The 12,951-nt window shown below is 42.3% G+C and overlaps 1 protein-coding gene across 2 annotated transcripts in view; it reads right to left on the bottom strand.

The window, feature by feature from the left end:
* Window positions 1-12,951, bottom strand: part of HDAC8 (histone deacetylase 8) — a 583,094-nt gene that overhangs the window by 271,958 nt on the left and 298,185 nt on the right. For both annotated transcript variants that reach the window (XR_013601699.1, XM_078663810.1), the window contains exon 7: window positions 4,763-4,871. Coding sequence is in view for 1 of the 2 variants with exons in the window: in XM_078663810.1 (XP_078519936.1) it covers window positions 4,763-4,871 (109 nt within the window). In the remaining variant the exon portion in view is untranslated. The remainder of the gene's footprint in view (window positions 1-4,762; window positions 4,872-12,951) is intronic.

Below are 12,951 nucleotides of genomic sequence, written 5' to 3' on the forward strand. Positions count from 1 at the left end.
ACACACAAGCAAATTGTGCAAAGATGTGTACATGTTAATGCGTTACGACACTGTGGTGGACCAGCATGATGACATATATGTGCATGCATGTATCACCACATATACGCCATGACGCAGCCATCATTGATGTTTTTTCAAATTACCGTTCCAAGATGCAAGGCACCATTGGAAGTGTAAAAAAAATTGAATGCCTGTGAAAGCGCAATTTGGAAACTGAGCAGCTCGGTGGAAAATGGTAGCTCTCATTCTAGAAGTAAGACCTAAAAAGCAATGAGGTTCCTTGCATGATTTGTGTTGGCTCTCTTAAGGTATTTTCTGAAACATTCAAGAAGAAACATACCGTACTATAAGTCTTCTCTACATGGACCAGAATGATGGTCTCAATTTTAAATAAAGACAAACAAAGGGATCATAGCTAAGTCCTTACTCAATTAGTTTTTAGGTGGGTATATTCCATCCTTGATATCTGAATGTAGGTATAAAAGAGGTGTATGTGTTGAGATACTGCCTTGGCTTTTAAGGGATACAGAGAATATATTCCTGGTTTTTGTACACCGAAGAATTTATGATGAAATGTTGTCTTACATTTTCTTACTGTTGATATGTCGTTATCAATCAATTACTCACCTTTCCTCTTTGAAACTAAGCTATTCATTGTTCAAATTAAATTGAAGAACACAGTAGTATAACATCTACATGATCTGGCTTGGTGTGGATAGAAAATATTCCAAGGATATCATTTTGGGGACGGTATTCTTGGAGGCAGGCGTTTCAAACCTCAAAATGAAACAAACATTGACGTAATTCTTTTTTCGAAATGCTATGAGTGCCAAAAAGTCCTCCTCCAAGAGCATACTATCAATCCGTCATTCGATGTCTCAACAAAAACACGAAGCTGCAGCCCTTTTATAGTCAATGCCATTAATTAAAGCATAAAATCTGCAGGTTTGGCAAATAAAAATGTAAACATTCCACAGAATTTTACAATTCCTAAAATATTAGAAATGTTTACAAAGATTAATTGAAAAAGGGGGGAAAGGCCTGAGATAAATAAAAAAAAATGCTGTTGCAGTGGTCTGTTTTCTATCTCTACCATCGCTACCAATGACCCCAACAGTAAATAGGTGACGTAGGGCAAAATAAAGTGGAGACGATAGAGGATCAAGGACAGAGGCAATGAAATATTAGTAATGACTTGATGAACCAACTGAAGAAAAACCACAGCCCCGCTGGAGGGATAAGTAAAAACATTAAAGATGGGAAAGAGGAGAGAGAAGCGTATAGAGCAGGGGAAAATATGGTGAAAATGGTGGGGCTGGGAAAGTCCTCACCCAAAAAGGCATATGCTAAACCAGCATCTGCAATGCAATAGGTCTTGCATTTACGCAAGTTTGAGCTATTGGCATTGTAAATGACAAAGCCCTTTATTCATGTTTTGTTTTTTAAAACATAAATCAAAGTCATTGTCATTTGCAATGCCAATAGCTTAAACTCTCGCAAATGCGAGACCTATTCCATTCCAAATGCTTGAAGGCATCGCTGAGTTGCCCTCTTCTGTCTCCCATGGCCGCGGAAGAGCTCCCCGTTTGCTATGAGTTAAATAAACAAGCCAGTGGTCGCAATTGCGCACGAAAGACCATCCTGCCCTCCTGCAGTAAGAGAAACTCATTAAAGAAAGCAGTGCTTACAGACTAAAGAAGACGTACTGTGTAACAACCAAAGTAAAAGGGCCAGTCCTCATAGGAGGGTGCAAATGAGGACAAGGAGGTACTAAGGAGGGACTAACAAGCCTAATAACAAATCAGAAGGCAGCATTTACGGACAATGACATAAGCCAATGACAAATATGGGCTGAGAGTGAGCGGGGCTTCAAGTACATACTCCAATACAGAATGGCTCGCAGCGCATGCACTGCCCAGGCTCCACCTAAAAAGTAATAAAGGAAGCTTGTGTGCAAGGATGGCAAAAGCAGAAAAATAAACTCATGAAAATAAAGTAAAAGAAATTAAAAAGATCAATGTGAGCCACATTAAATTAAAGAATTTGGGCTAACAGTTATCGCAATGAAAGGAACTCAATCAAGATGGATTAGAAAACGTGAATATAATTCATTTTGAAAACATTACAGAAATGGGATTCAGATACACATTTCTCCAGAAACGTTTCTTTAAAGTAAATTTGTATGCATATGTCATACATATGGAAAATCACCCTTTAAGATACAAAGCAGACGACACCACAAAGAAGTTTATAGTTTAAAGGACAAAAAAACAAGTTCTGTACCTTCAGAAATGCTTTTTAATGATAGAGACTATAACTCACTGCAGAATTCTAACCATGCGAATTTCCCCAGGTGCTCAACTGGATTCAGAAACTTGAAAGCAATTCCCTTGTGCAATGACAGGTGGCGCCGTGCGGCCCTGCCTTGGGTCGTCCACTCCGGATATGGCAACGGGGCCTCTATACATATATATATGCCATCTCCGTGGGCTGAAGCCAGTTTCTTTCTGATCTCCGTCTGCGCGTCGTACGCAAAGCCATTAAAATTAGACTAGAAAATCCTGTTAAATGCCTGTCCCTCTAAACCTTCCTATGGAGGCAGTAATGCTTGGTGAACGTATGGAAGGGCGGCAACATAGAGGCCTAGCAAATGTCCATGACTGTCCTACTGCATGTGTAGCAGCCTTTGCTCTGGTGGGATGAGCATGCAAGCCTTCCTTGGGGGCTGCCTTTTAGCAAGCACACAGTGAATCTTAATGCATAATCCATCTGGAGATAGTCCTCTTTTGCATCACTTTGCCATTCCTAGCTCCACAGAAACCGACAAAAAGTTGGTCATCCTGTCTGTAATTTCTGGCCCGGTCTAAGCAGAACCTGAGGGGCCTTTTGGTGTCAAGGCAATAAAGCTGTTCTTTGTCCTTGGAAGGATGAGGAGGTGCGTAGAAGGCTAACAAAGTGATGAATTGCCCTATGTGGAATGGCGTGATTACCTTGGGCAGAAATGCCACTTTTGTACGGAGGACCAGTGTGTCTGGGAAAAATTATGTATATGATGTACTACAGACAATGCCTGGAGTTCGCTCACTCGCCTGACCGAAGTTATAGCGATGAGGAATGCTACCTTGATGGCAAGAAGGTGAAGAGGACAACTGTGCACGAGTTTAAAGGGAGTACACATCAGGTAAGTGAGGACCAAATGAAGGTTCCACTGTGACCTCACAGAGTTGGTGGATAGATATAGTGGTCTATAAAAATAAAATTACAACCGGTTTTGTGTCTGTCATCGACATCTGTTGTTGACAATCACAACACAGTTTAAACCCTGTCATTATATGTGGCCAAAATCTGCACAATGTGAAGAGTTTCGAGGGGGAAAAAACAGGTTTTCCAGAGGGAAAGTCCTGTCAAGAAACAGCACTGTTCGCTCCGAAAGGAACTGATATCAACGTGCAAAGGTGGCATATATATAGTGGCCCTGATGTCATTGCCTGAGCTGGCAAACCCAATGCGGAGCCACAGGACGCCACGTGACGACATGCAAGGGACATGCTTTAAAGTTTACAGATACGGCCTGGGGAAATTCACAAGGTGAGGAATCTACAGTTAGAAGTTTCTCTCAGAAAAGCGTATATTGCAAAACAAGCATCAAGGCATCCAATCAATAAAAATATTCCCGCAAAACAACTATGCGGTCTTTAATGGCTGTACAATCTAATGTTTGCCCTACCTCCCTTCAGTTAGACCCTCAGTAATGCTCACTGGCAAGCTACAGATTCAAGGTACTGCTGAACAGCAACAAGTATGACAAGTGACTATGGGGGTTTGATATTTTAAGAAAACTCCAGCTCTTGCACCAGAGATAGCCACAATGTCAGGGCTTTTCCTTCTCGACTCTACTGGTAACCATTTTTAGTGACCTACATCTTATCTTCTACCTAGATTACCATGTCCCACCAACAGTGTTCTACATGCCAGGCCTTGCTAACCATTCCTTTGAGTACAGTGCGCTTTAGGGCTTGAACGAGGTCCTGTGCCAGTAATTTACAAGAATCCATACCCCTCTTCCTTCTGGTGTTTGTAACACTTAAGACACTGAAGGTCGAGCCCTTATGAAATTCTGCAGTTATCTACTGCCACTAAGATTGCTTACCTGGACATTCCCAGATAACATGGAAAAGGTTGTCTGGGCTGTTAACATGCAGCAGATTTCAAGTTTCTCATTGTTTATCCTGTGCGTTAGTAGTATATTTGTAGTGTAACATCTAGTCTTTTTTTATTTAAGGTCGGCTCCCTCATAATTCGACCTGCATTTTAAATAGAAGCATAAACAAGGCCTAACGAAGGCAAGGGAACCTTCAATACAGTCCGCCATTTGGTTCTCTGACTTTAATGTGCTTAGGCTGCATGGACATTAAACCCAGGCCTATTGGCTTTGCCAAAGATTTTTTTACTTTGTGTTTACAAAACCTAATGAAGTAGTTAGTTGCACGATACTGCAGTAGATGTTATGTCATCCGTGATAATACATGCGGTGAAGAGGCTGCACCTTTTCCACTGCACCGCCTTCCAGCAGGATGGGTATGAGCACAATCACCAAGTAAACATGGCAGTAATTACTATTTAGGAGTAAAGTCAAAGCTGGAGACCAGGCTCACCAGGCAGAGACATGAGGGCAGTCACTACCGTAGCAAGCCTCATACAACAGTGGTCAGAGTACCAATAACACGAACCAATCGCTGAAAGGAAAAGCTGAAGATCCTACCCTTCGCAGATCCGGCAGTATTTATCATCCTGAATGCCATCCTGGAGTGGCACATTAACAGTGTAATATCTTCCTTTCCCAAGACCGATATCCGACACATCTCCCGTACCTGCGAAGGAAACCATTGGAGGAAACATTAAGTAGCCGCAAAGCAAGTCCAAAACGTGCCCAAATTGAAATGGCTGCACGTGAGAAATAACACTTCACAGAATGAGTATCTTTTGAAAACGATGTATTTTATTTGCACTTTTTAACATATAATGGATTCACTGATGTTGCAATCTCATTGCAGGATTCGGCTGATCATAAGAAGGGTTTGTCTAGCCTGTGGGGTAGTACACAGCACCATAAAAAAGTTTATAAGGGCATTGGCAAGTTATCACCATAGCAAACTCCAATACTAAATGCAAAAAATAAATGAAATAAAGCATTGTGCCTGTTTTTATTCTACTGACCAGACAGGGACATGAGCCAGAGATGAGTACTACTCTAACTGTTGAGCAAGGACGGTATGGTACTACTGAGTCCAAGTAAGCGCAGGAATTGAGATTTTAGCAACTAATAACGCAAACTGTACAATTTCCTTAATAAATTTGTCTTCCAAAAAGGTTCATGTGCTTCGAGTGTTGAGAATAAATGTGTTTCAATTGCTCTAAACCTAAAACTCTGCAGGTTCTGCAGAATGTATCTGCTGGCCTTTGAGTAAACTGTCAACTCTCTATTAAAGTTCAATATTTCAGACCATAATTGAAACTGATCTATCAACCATTTGATAAATCTGCATTGTGAATTTTGAGAATGTTAATCTTTAATCAGAGCAATATTGTTTGTTTAGTTTGCAGTACAACAATTGTTTTTAGTCTTTCGAGTCACAAATCAGCACAGTAAAATAGGAGGGCTCCAATTTAACAGCTTGATACATTCCGTGATAATTACTAGCCATAGTGGGCACGTACATTTTTAAAATACAAATCACCTCTTGTACTCAGAATATCAACCCACATTGTAATGACTTTCTGGAGTCACTGAACACAGAGAAGTTATCCACAGAACTTTTATCCAGACCTGGGACATTTCCGTATAGGCCACTGATGTGGTTTAGCAGTTTAGAACTAGAAACAAGCGAACACACAGCACATTAGTCCTGAGTGTCAACATAAGTTCCCTCCTCATAGAGCCTCTCGGAGCAGTAAAAAGAGTGGTAAAAGAAGATACATTTAATGAGGTGTGACTATGAGCGTTAGTATAGGTAACTTGCTACCATTTCTGTCCATTGCTCTTCCAGTTGTTGGACACAGAGTGCCAAAGAAAGAACAATGGAGCATTTACAGCATTTGGGCTAGATCAACTGTCCGAGTGACAAATCTGGAAAGTCAGCCTAGTCATTTCAACCAACTGCCCTCGCTGACTCTCAGATAATGCTAGTTCTGATCAGTATTTTGCTAGCTCTACGAATTCTTTATCTCCAAAATAGCCAGCTACCAAGCTGAGCCCCCAGAAATGTTATTCCCTCCTCTTGCTGTGCTGATGAGAGCGATCCAGATCCCAGGACGTACTCATCAGACTAACTGACTGCATATAATTAAGATGTAGACCAGGGGTACTGGCAATCATTTGCCCAGGGGCTGCAAAGTACAGTCTGTGATGTGACCGAGGCAGAACTGATGCCAGCAGGGTGGTGATAGGGGGTCTGGGTGGGTCAAGGAATGTGTAAAGAGCTCTAAGCAAATGTTAAATATATGGGCAGGCATTTATTTGCAGGTTAATAAATGCTTGATCGTTTATTTAGCATGTTTTTCTGAATATCAGTGCTCAGAAACTAAACAGCAGCGCATCTGCTGTTCACCAGGGGGGCCGCATGTAAAGGTCAAGAGGGCCGCAAGCGCCCCCGGGCCGTACTTTGAGTATCATTGATCTGGACTATGAAGGATCTCCTTTTCCTTGGATGAGCCAGAGAGCAGAAGCAAAGCTGGAAGCCATACATATGATTTAGGTGAAGTTATGAAATAGTCTTGGCCAAAAATGGTACCAGCTTCAAAGTAAACCAGACGTCTGAAACAATAGCGAATGGCCACCCAGCGTAAAATGTTCTCAGCAGCAATTCAGAGATGCAATATGGATCAGCGATAAATTCAGTGAACTCCAGGCTCGAGTATCATTGCAAGGACATATATAGGACTGGGGGACATTTGTTCACCTAATCTTCAGCAACTATGAGACCAAGTAGAACACAGAGAATAACAGTTCCCTTCACTTTCTCATGAAGATGAAGCTCCTACATAACGCGCCAGAACACAATGATTCAGTTGCCTTTGAAGTAATCACAAATGTATCGTGCGACCTTCTAGTCGGTTTTCAGAAGAACTGCATTTGAGCAAGCACATTTGACGGTTGGAGTTTGTGTATTTGTGGATCTATATTCGTGTTTGCAGAATTATTGCCAACTACATTAACAAGAAGATATAGCGTTTAGCGACAAAGTCCCATGGAGACATCTGGACTCAGCCCTCCAGCTAGGAAGGGGCTGTCGAGTGCTGTTGCTCATTACTCGTCTTTCATTGTTAGTGTTTAAGCTTGAGTTTGTTAAAGTATTTTTTCTAAAAGAAAATAAGTAAAACACTGACTGGACTGATATATTAAGATGTACTGGGATGATGTACTAAGTTCTGAAAGTCTAAACTTCACCATCTCCCTGAGTTAGGTTTCAGAGCGCTTTGTCTTGCTAACCTGAGAGTCTAGTGCTATACATAAGATCTTAGAATTCAGTTTGGATCCAATAGTAAGGAGACCAACGCACCCGTCGAGCAAATACAACTGTTAACACTTATGGTAGTCCAGAGACCTTGGACTACTTGGGGACCCCCACCATCCCTCGCATCCACCAAACCACTGGTCACAAGTCCAGTCGAAATAAATTAATAACAGTTTAAACTCAAATAAAGCCATTGGGAAAAGCTCGAAAAACCATTGCTGGCATAGCTGATTGGTGAACCACCACAAACATCTGTGAAATGATTTATTCTGAGTAGAGCCTTATCAATAAAGAGAACACTTGAAGCAGGTGTTGTGTAGACAAAATGTTGTCTGGTCAGCCCCAGGACTGCAGATGACGATTATCTGAGCCTTCAATATCATACCCAAATTTAAGGTGGTCATTTTGAATTTCAGGAAGAGAGAACTGGACATAGAAGGAATATTTTACACCCCCAGTGGACTTTTATTGCAAGCTGGCAATATATGGAGCTCAAATTTGTGGTTCAGCTCAGGGTCAATTTCTAAAGGGAGTTGTGATCTGGTGTCCAACATGTTTTATGAGCTTGGCAGCGTAGTCTGGAAACATTTCGTTGCACCATAAGCAGCCATTCCATGGTTATAAATGCAAGATCAGATACTTTTGTCCTGTGATTAGTTTAAATGCCCTCTTTTTGCCTGCTTGAGCTTACATGTTGCTTCTGGAGCCACGTGGAGAGTATGTTACAGCGTGAAGCTCACTCACTCTTTTGTCGTTCAAACCATATTTATTGGCATTTCTGATAACTGTATAAACAGTTTACATATCAATGGCAAGTGGAACTGATACGGCACTTAAAATGTAGGGCTTACACAGATAGCTTACATGAACATTGCCTGCAGCATGGACTTCTGCTTAAAAGAGAAAAGCTATCATTATGCATAAATAACTGTTGGCTGAACACATTTTAAAAAACAAAGATTTAAATGTAGGCATATTTCAATTGTGAACAGTAACTCTGAACCAATGAACTGAACAGTGGTCTGGAAGAGAGCAGACATGGGGACAATGGTAAGGTGAGTACATGCTCAAGGTGGTGGAAGTTGCCTCTGTCTGATGGGTGATTGGAATAATTTGAAACCAAGTGGGAGAATATGATACAGTATTGTGTTGTATTGAAATTGCATTTATATAGCGCTTATGCCCGTCAAGGTATTGAATCGCTTTACACCAGGCAGCATAGTGCTCTGAAACCAAAGGACAGTGGTTAGGCCAGTGTCATTAGTTATTGTTGGGTATTGAGATTAGTCTTGTGCGCTCAAGGATACCATTTCATGTATTCACACCATGGTCTTTGTGGTGGATTAAAGTAAAAGGAGTGAGATGTGATCATTAGTGGGAAATAAGGGGATATATGAGTTGCTGCAGATATTTGGTGGTGTTAACAGATGTGCTGGAGGATTTTAGGTACAATTAGGTCACAGGGGTATCACTTTCTAAAAAAGAAGAGGCTGTGAGCTTTGAAATGAATTGTGGGCAATTTGCAGCAGATGAAGAAGGATAGCAGTGTAATTTGGGTTAGATTTGAGTTGTCAAGAAGACAACCAAGTGTAGCGTAACATTCAGATCCAAATGACATACTAGGGACAATGCCTCCACTGGAGCCCAGGATAGGGGACTCAGTGAAGGTACAGCAAGGTATTCGTAGAGGTAAAGTGCCATCTTTGAGTAGCTCCATCACACTCATTAACATGTCATCCCAGTCATCACTGCCAATCGGGTTCTTCCGCAGGCCTCCTGCCTCCTCCCTAGGCAAGGCTTTGCTTCCACCTCAGCCCCTTTAATAGGGACTTGGCGCAAAGTCCCGTAAGTGGGAGGAACTATTACTTTCATTTAATAGTAATATATATTTTGTCTCTAAGAAGCAAGCCACCACACCATATTTTTTAGGTCTTTTGAATAGAAAGGTCTCCTAATTATTTAAGGTGACTAACCCAGTGATGGGTTTGGTAGCAACACGCCAATACTTCAACAACTTTATCACCCCGGCAAGCATTATACGGGATTCATAGAGAAAAGCTATATGGACCCTCCTGCGTTTAAGAACGAGTGAGTTCTGTACAGCTTGTTTGCAATGCGCATCCCCCTGATGTTCCAGGTTATCAAGGAGAGACACCTAGACACATTACATCTTCTTGTGTCTTAGTGCTCTCAAAACGATTTCCAATTTGGAGGCATACTTTTGTCAATATATATTAACCCATTGGTTTAGAGGATCCTTAATAATGGGATTGGATATCTACAAGAAAAAGGTTTGGAGGTGGCTTTCTTGAAGAAGGAGCTGTGTCGCCGAAACGCACGTAGACTGAGATAAAAGATTAAGAACATGAGCCACATGGTTTGAACATCCAAGAGCTAGATTTAAAAATAAATACATTGTATACCTAAGACACATGATAAATTGTGTTACTAAAAATCGACTGAACATGGAAAATCATTATTGTTGGTATCCAGAAAACTTGTTAGGTTTTGCATGGCTTTGGATGAGGATGTATTGTTGAATATAACGGCATTATAGATGGTATGACTGGTAGGAATGCTGCTTGTCTAGTATCTATTTTATTCTCTATAGTAATGTGCACTATTGATCTAGGAGGCACTGTTTCCTATATAAAAATAGCAACACTTTTATAAAATGTTCTATTGTTGATTGTCAAGAAAGATCTGAATACAAAGAAAACCTACTTTCTCTGAGCCATACAATTTTGTAGGAATTTATAAATGAATGAGTAAGGTTGCCGAGGTGTCTTTTGCAATGTAGACACTTTCCCTGGCCTAGGAAACTTTATTTATAGCAGGAGGCCTCCTTCTGCTTTTTTTAATTGAAACTCCCTAGACAAGCCATGTCAGTGGGAGTTGTATGTGGGCCTGTACTGCAAGGTGACTCCCATCCCCATCTCTGCCACCCACACAGGCACTGCAATGCCCTTTACATGACAACATTAAAAAGACAATGTAGCTCACAGCTTCGGACCAAAGAAACCCAAACAAATCACACAGTAACAATAATACAGCTTACAGATGGCAAATGACCACACAGAATCAAAAAAACTAGTGAATATCATGTGGAGTGTGCTGAGCAGCTTGTACTAGCTTGTGATCACGCCTGAGTGCACTCGTATGTTACAACCAATGAGGTTAGTGGCCCCTGACGGAGGGGGCTGAGGGGTGGGGAGGAGGAGTAGGAGGAGCGGCACAGGCAAACAGCTACAACATTGACCACCATACCCCATCTGACCTATAAAGGTATAAGGCCACCCACCAAGGACAGGCGAAGGGTGTCTGGACCTACAACAAAAAACAAGGAAATTATCTATAGGCGGGCCCAATATAAGTATAGTTTCTGGATCACTCAGTAAAAAGAGTCAGGAACTAACACAGATGTTGCTAGTGGAGGCAGAGGGCCACCAGGCCTTACCGTGAGGCAGTATGTTGGCACCTAGTTCTCTGAGTCTCCCATTTGTGGGTTATGTCCACCGGCAACGAAATTCCTAGTCGTTCTGGTGGTTTTCAATTACAAAATGTCCTACTTGTCGTGCAGCATTTAATTTCTTTTTGCGATCCCTGAAGTGTAGCAGTTAGGTAACAATAGGCCTCGCTGGGTGCCAGGAGGGGGCTGGCAAGCCAGAACATGATGGGCTCTCTTAGTAGAATAAAACAGGGAGAGTTTGTGGGCTGCTACAAAACTCTTTATTCAATTCTCCAGAAATTCCACAGCATCCTGCCCCTGGAAGTCTTCAGGCACACCCCATGTTACTTCGCCAGGAGTACCCTCAGAATCCTCTGCTCTGCCCTCGAGGAAACATACCCAGTCTATATGTTCCTGGATCTGTTGCTATAGGTTCGACGTCTGAGGTTGTAGTTCTTGTAATGCCCTCTCTGGCTGGGTAACCATTTTCGCCAACCTCTTTTGGTAATCTCATAAACTAACGTTGATGGTGGTGGTATAATTCTTCACCTCAAGAGAGACTCTGGTTGTCCCTTTAGCTTCTAGGATAGTGTCAAGCTTATCCGGGTTGGAGCCAAAGGGTTCCATTACTGAAGGTTCTTAACAGTCCACTGACGATTGGGTGCTAGACTTAGCCTTCCCATGTTTACCACAGGAATTAGTTGGGGAAAGTGTGTATAGACCGGAACAAAGTGGCTGACAGCAGAATAGCTGAGTGGGAAGGGGCTTCTCAGAGCAGCAATGATAAACAGCCAGTCGTTGTCAGGCCCGCTTGCTGCCACCATCACCCACCAGGATGGGAAAAGGCAATATCTGCAGCATGATCTGTGTGACGTTTGTAGATGGCCCAGTACACCTCAGTGCAGCAAGCAGTAGGCAGCTTGTGTCGACAGAAAGGTTCAATCTCTCTAAGCAGCACTCCCTTCAAGGCTAGCTGGTGAATGTAGTACCATCTCTAAGTTGGGTAGGAGGATTGTGCTTGAGGCTCCTGAGCCTTAGTCTCTCTCCAACTTTCCAGACCTAGCAAAAAGGTTTGCAGTGCCAAAAAGTTGATGACTAATTTTCTGTGGGTAGACTTGAAGAAGTCTTCTGATATCTGGGCACAGTAACGAGCCCATCTAAATTAGCACTGGGCCCCCTTGCTGTCACTGGCCACACCAAAAGTAAGCACTGTGAGAAGTTGGCCTGGTATATGATGCTCACTATTTCTAGTGATCACCTTGTACCATGCCAAGCAACCCTTATGGTGCAGGTTGTAAAGTCAACCTTATAGACAAGCTATCCTAGGGGTAGCATGGACTAAGCAGTCTTAGGCTAAACTCTGTAAAGGCATGTGAAGCAAGCTGTTTTACCATACACAATCCCTTGAATACCAAATGAAAGGACACCACACAGATATATATTGAAAATATATATAGATTTATTTCTACAAATAACCCTGATACTCTTTATGAGCACAGAAGCAAATGCGTTAAAACAAAACACAGTTTAAATACACAAAAGTTGCACAATTATGGATGAGCCCTAGGGGCCACCTAAACCATATACTAAAATAGTGGTATAAGAACCACTATGGGGAAAGTGAAGAGGCCTAGGGCCTGGGGAATCGCTGGAGCTGTTCGGGACTAGCAGTGAAGAAGTCGGGAAAGGCCCGCGGGACTCGGGTGCAGTGCGGAAAGTGCACGCTTTACCAATGCAATGTCAATGGTGCGTAAAAGTTACAAAGTTAGTTATTAAGGAACCTTCCGAGTGACCTAGAAGGATGAAACTTTAGACACAGACACTAGAGGTGTGTACCAGTGTGGGAACACCGGAGTTGCTGAGTTACCTCACCCACAGGAAGCGGGTGCACAGGGTCGAAGTAGTGTCGGGTTTCGTCACGCAGGTCGATGGTGCTTGGAGCTGAAGATGCTGCAGGCGGCTCGATGTGAAGAGTTCCGGTGGATCCAA

Source organism: Lissotriton helveticus, chromosome 10, assembly GCF_964261635.1.
Source record: "Lissotriton helveticus chromosome 10, aLisHel1.1, whole genome shotgun sequence".
NCBI lineage: Eukaryota > Metazoa > Chordata > Amphibia > Caudata > Salamandridae > Lissotriton > Lissotriton helveticus.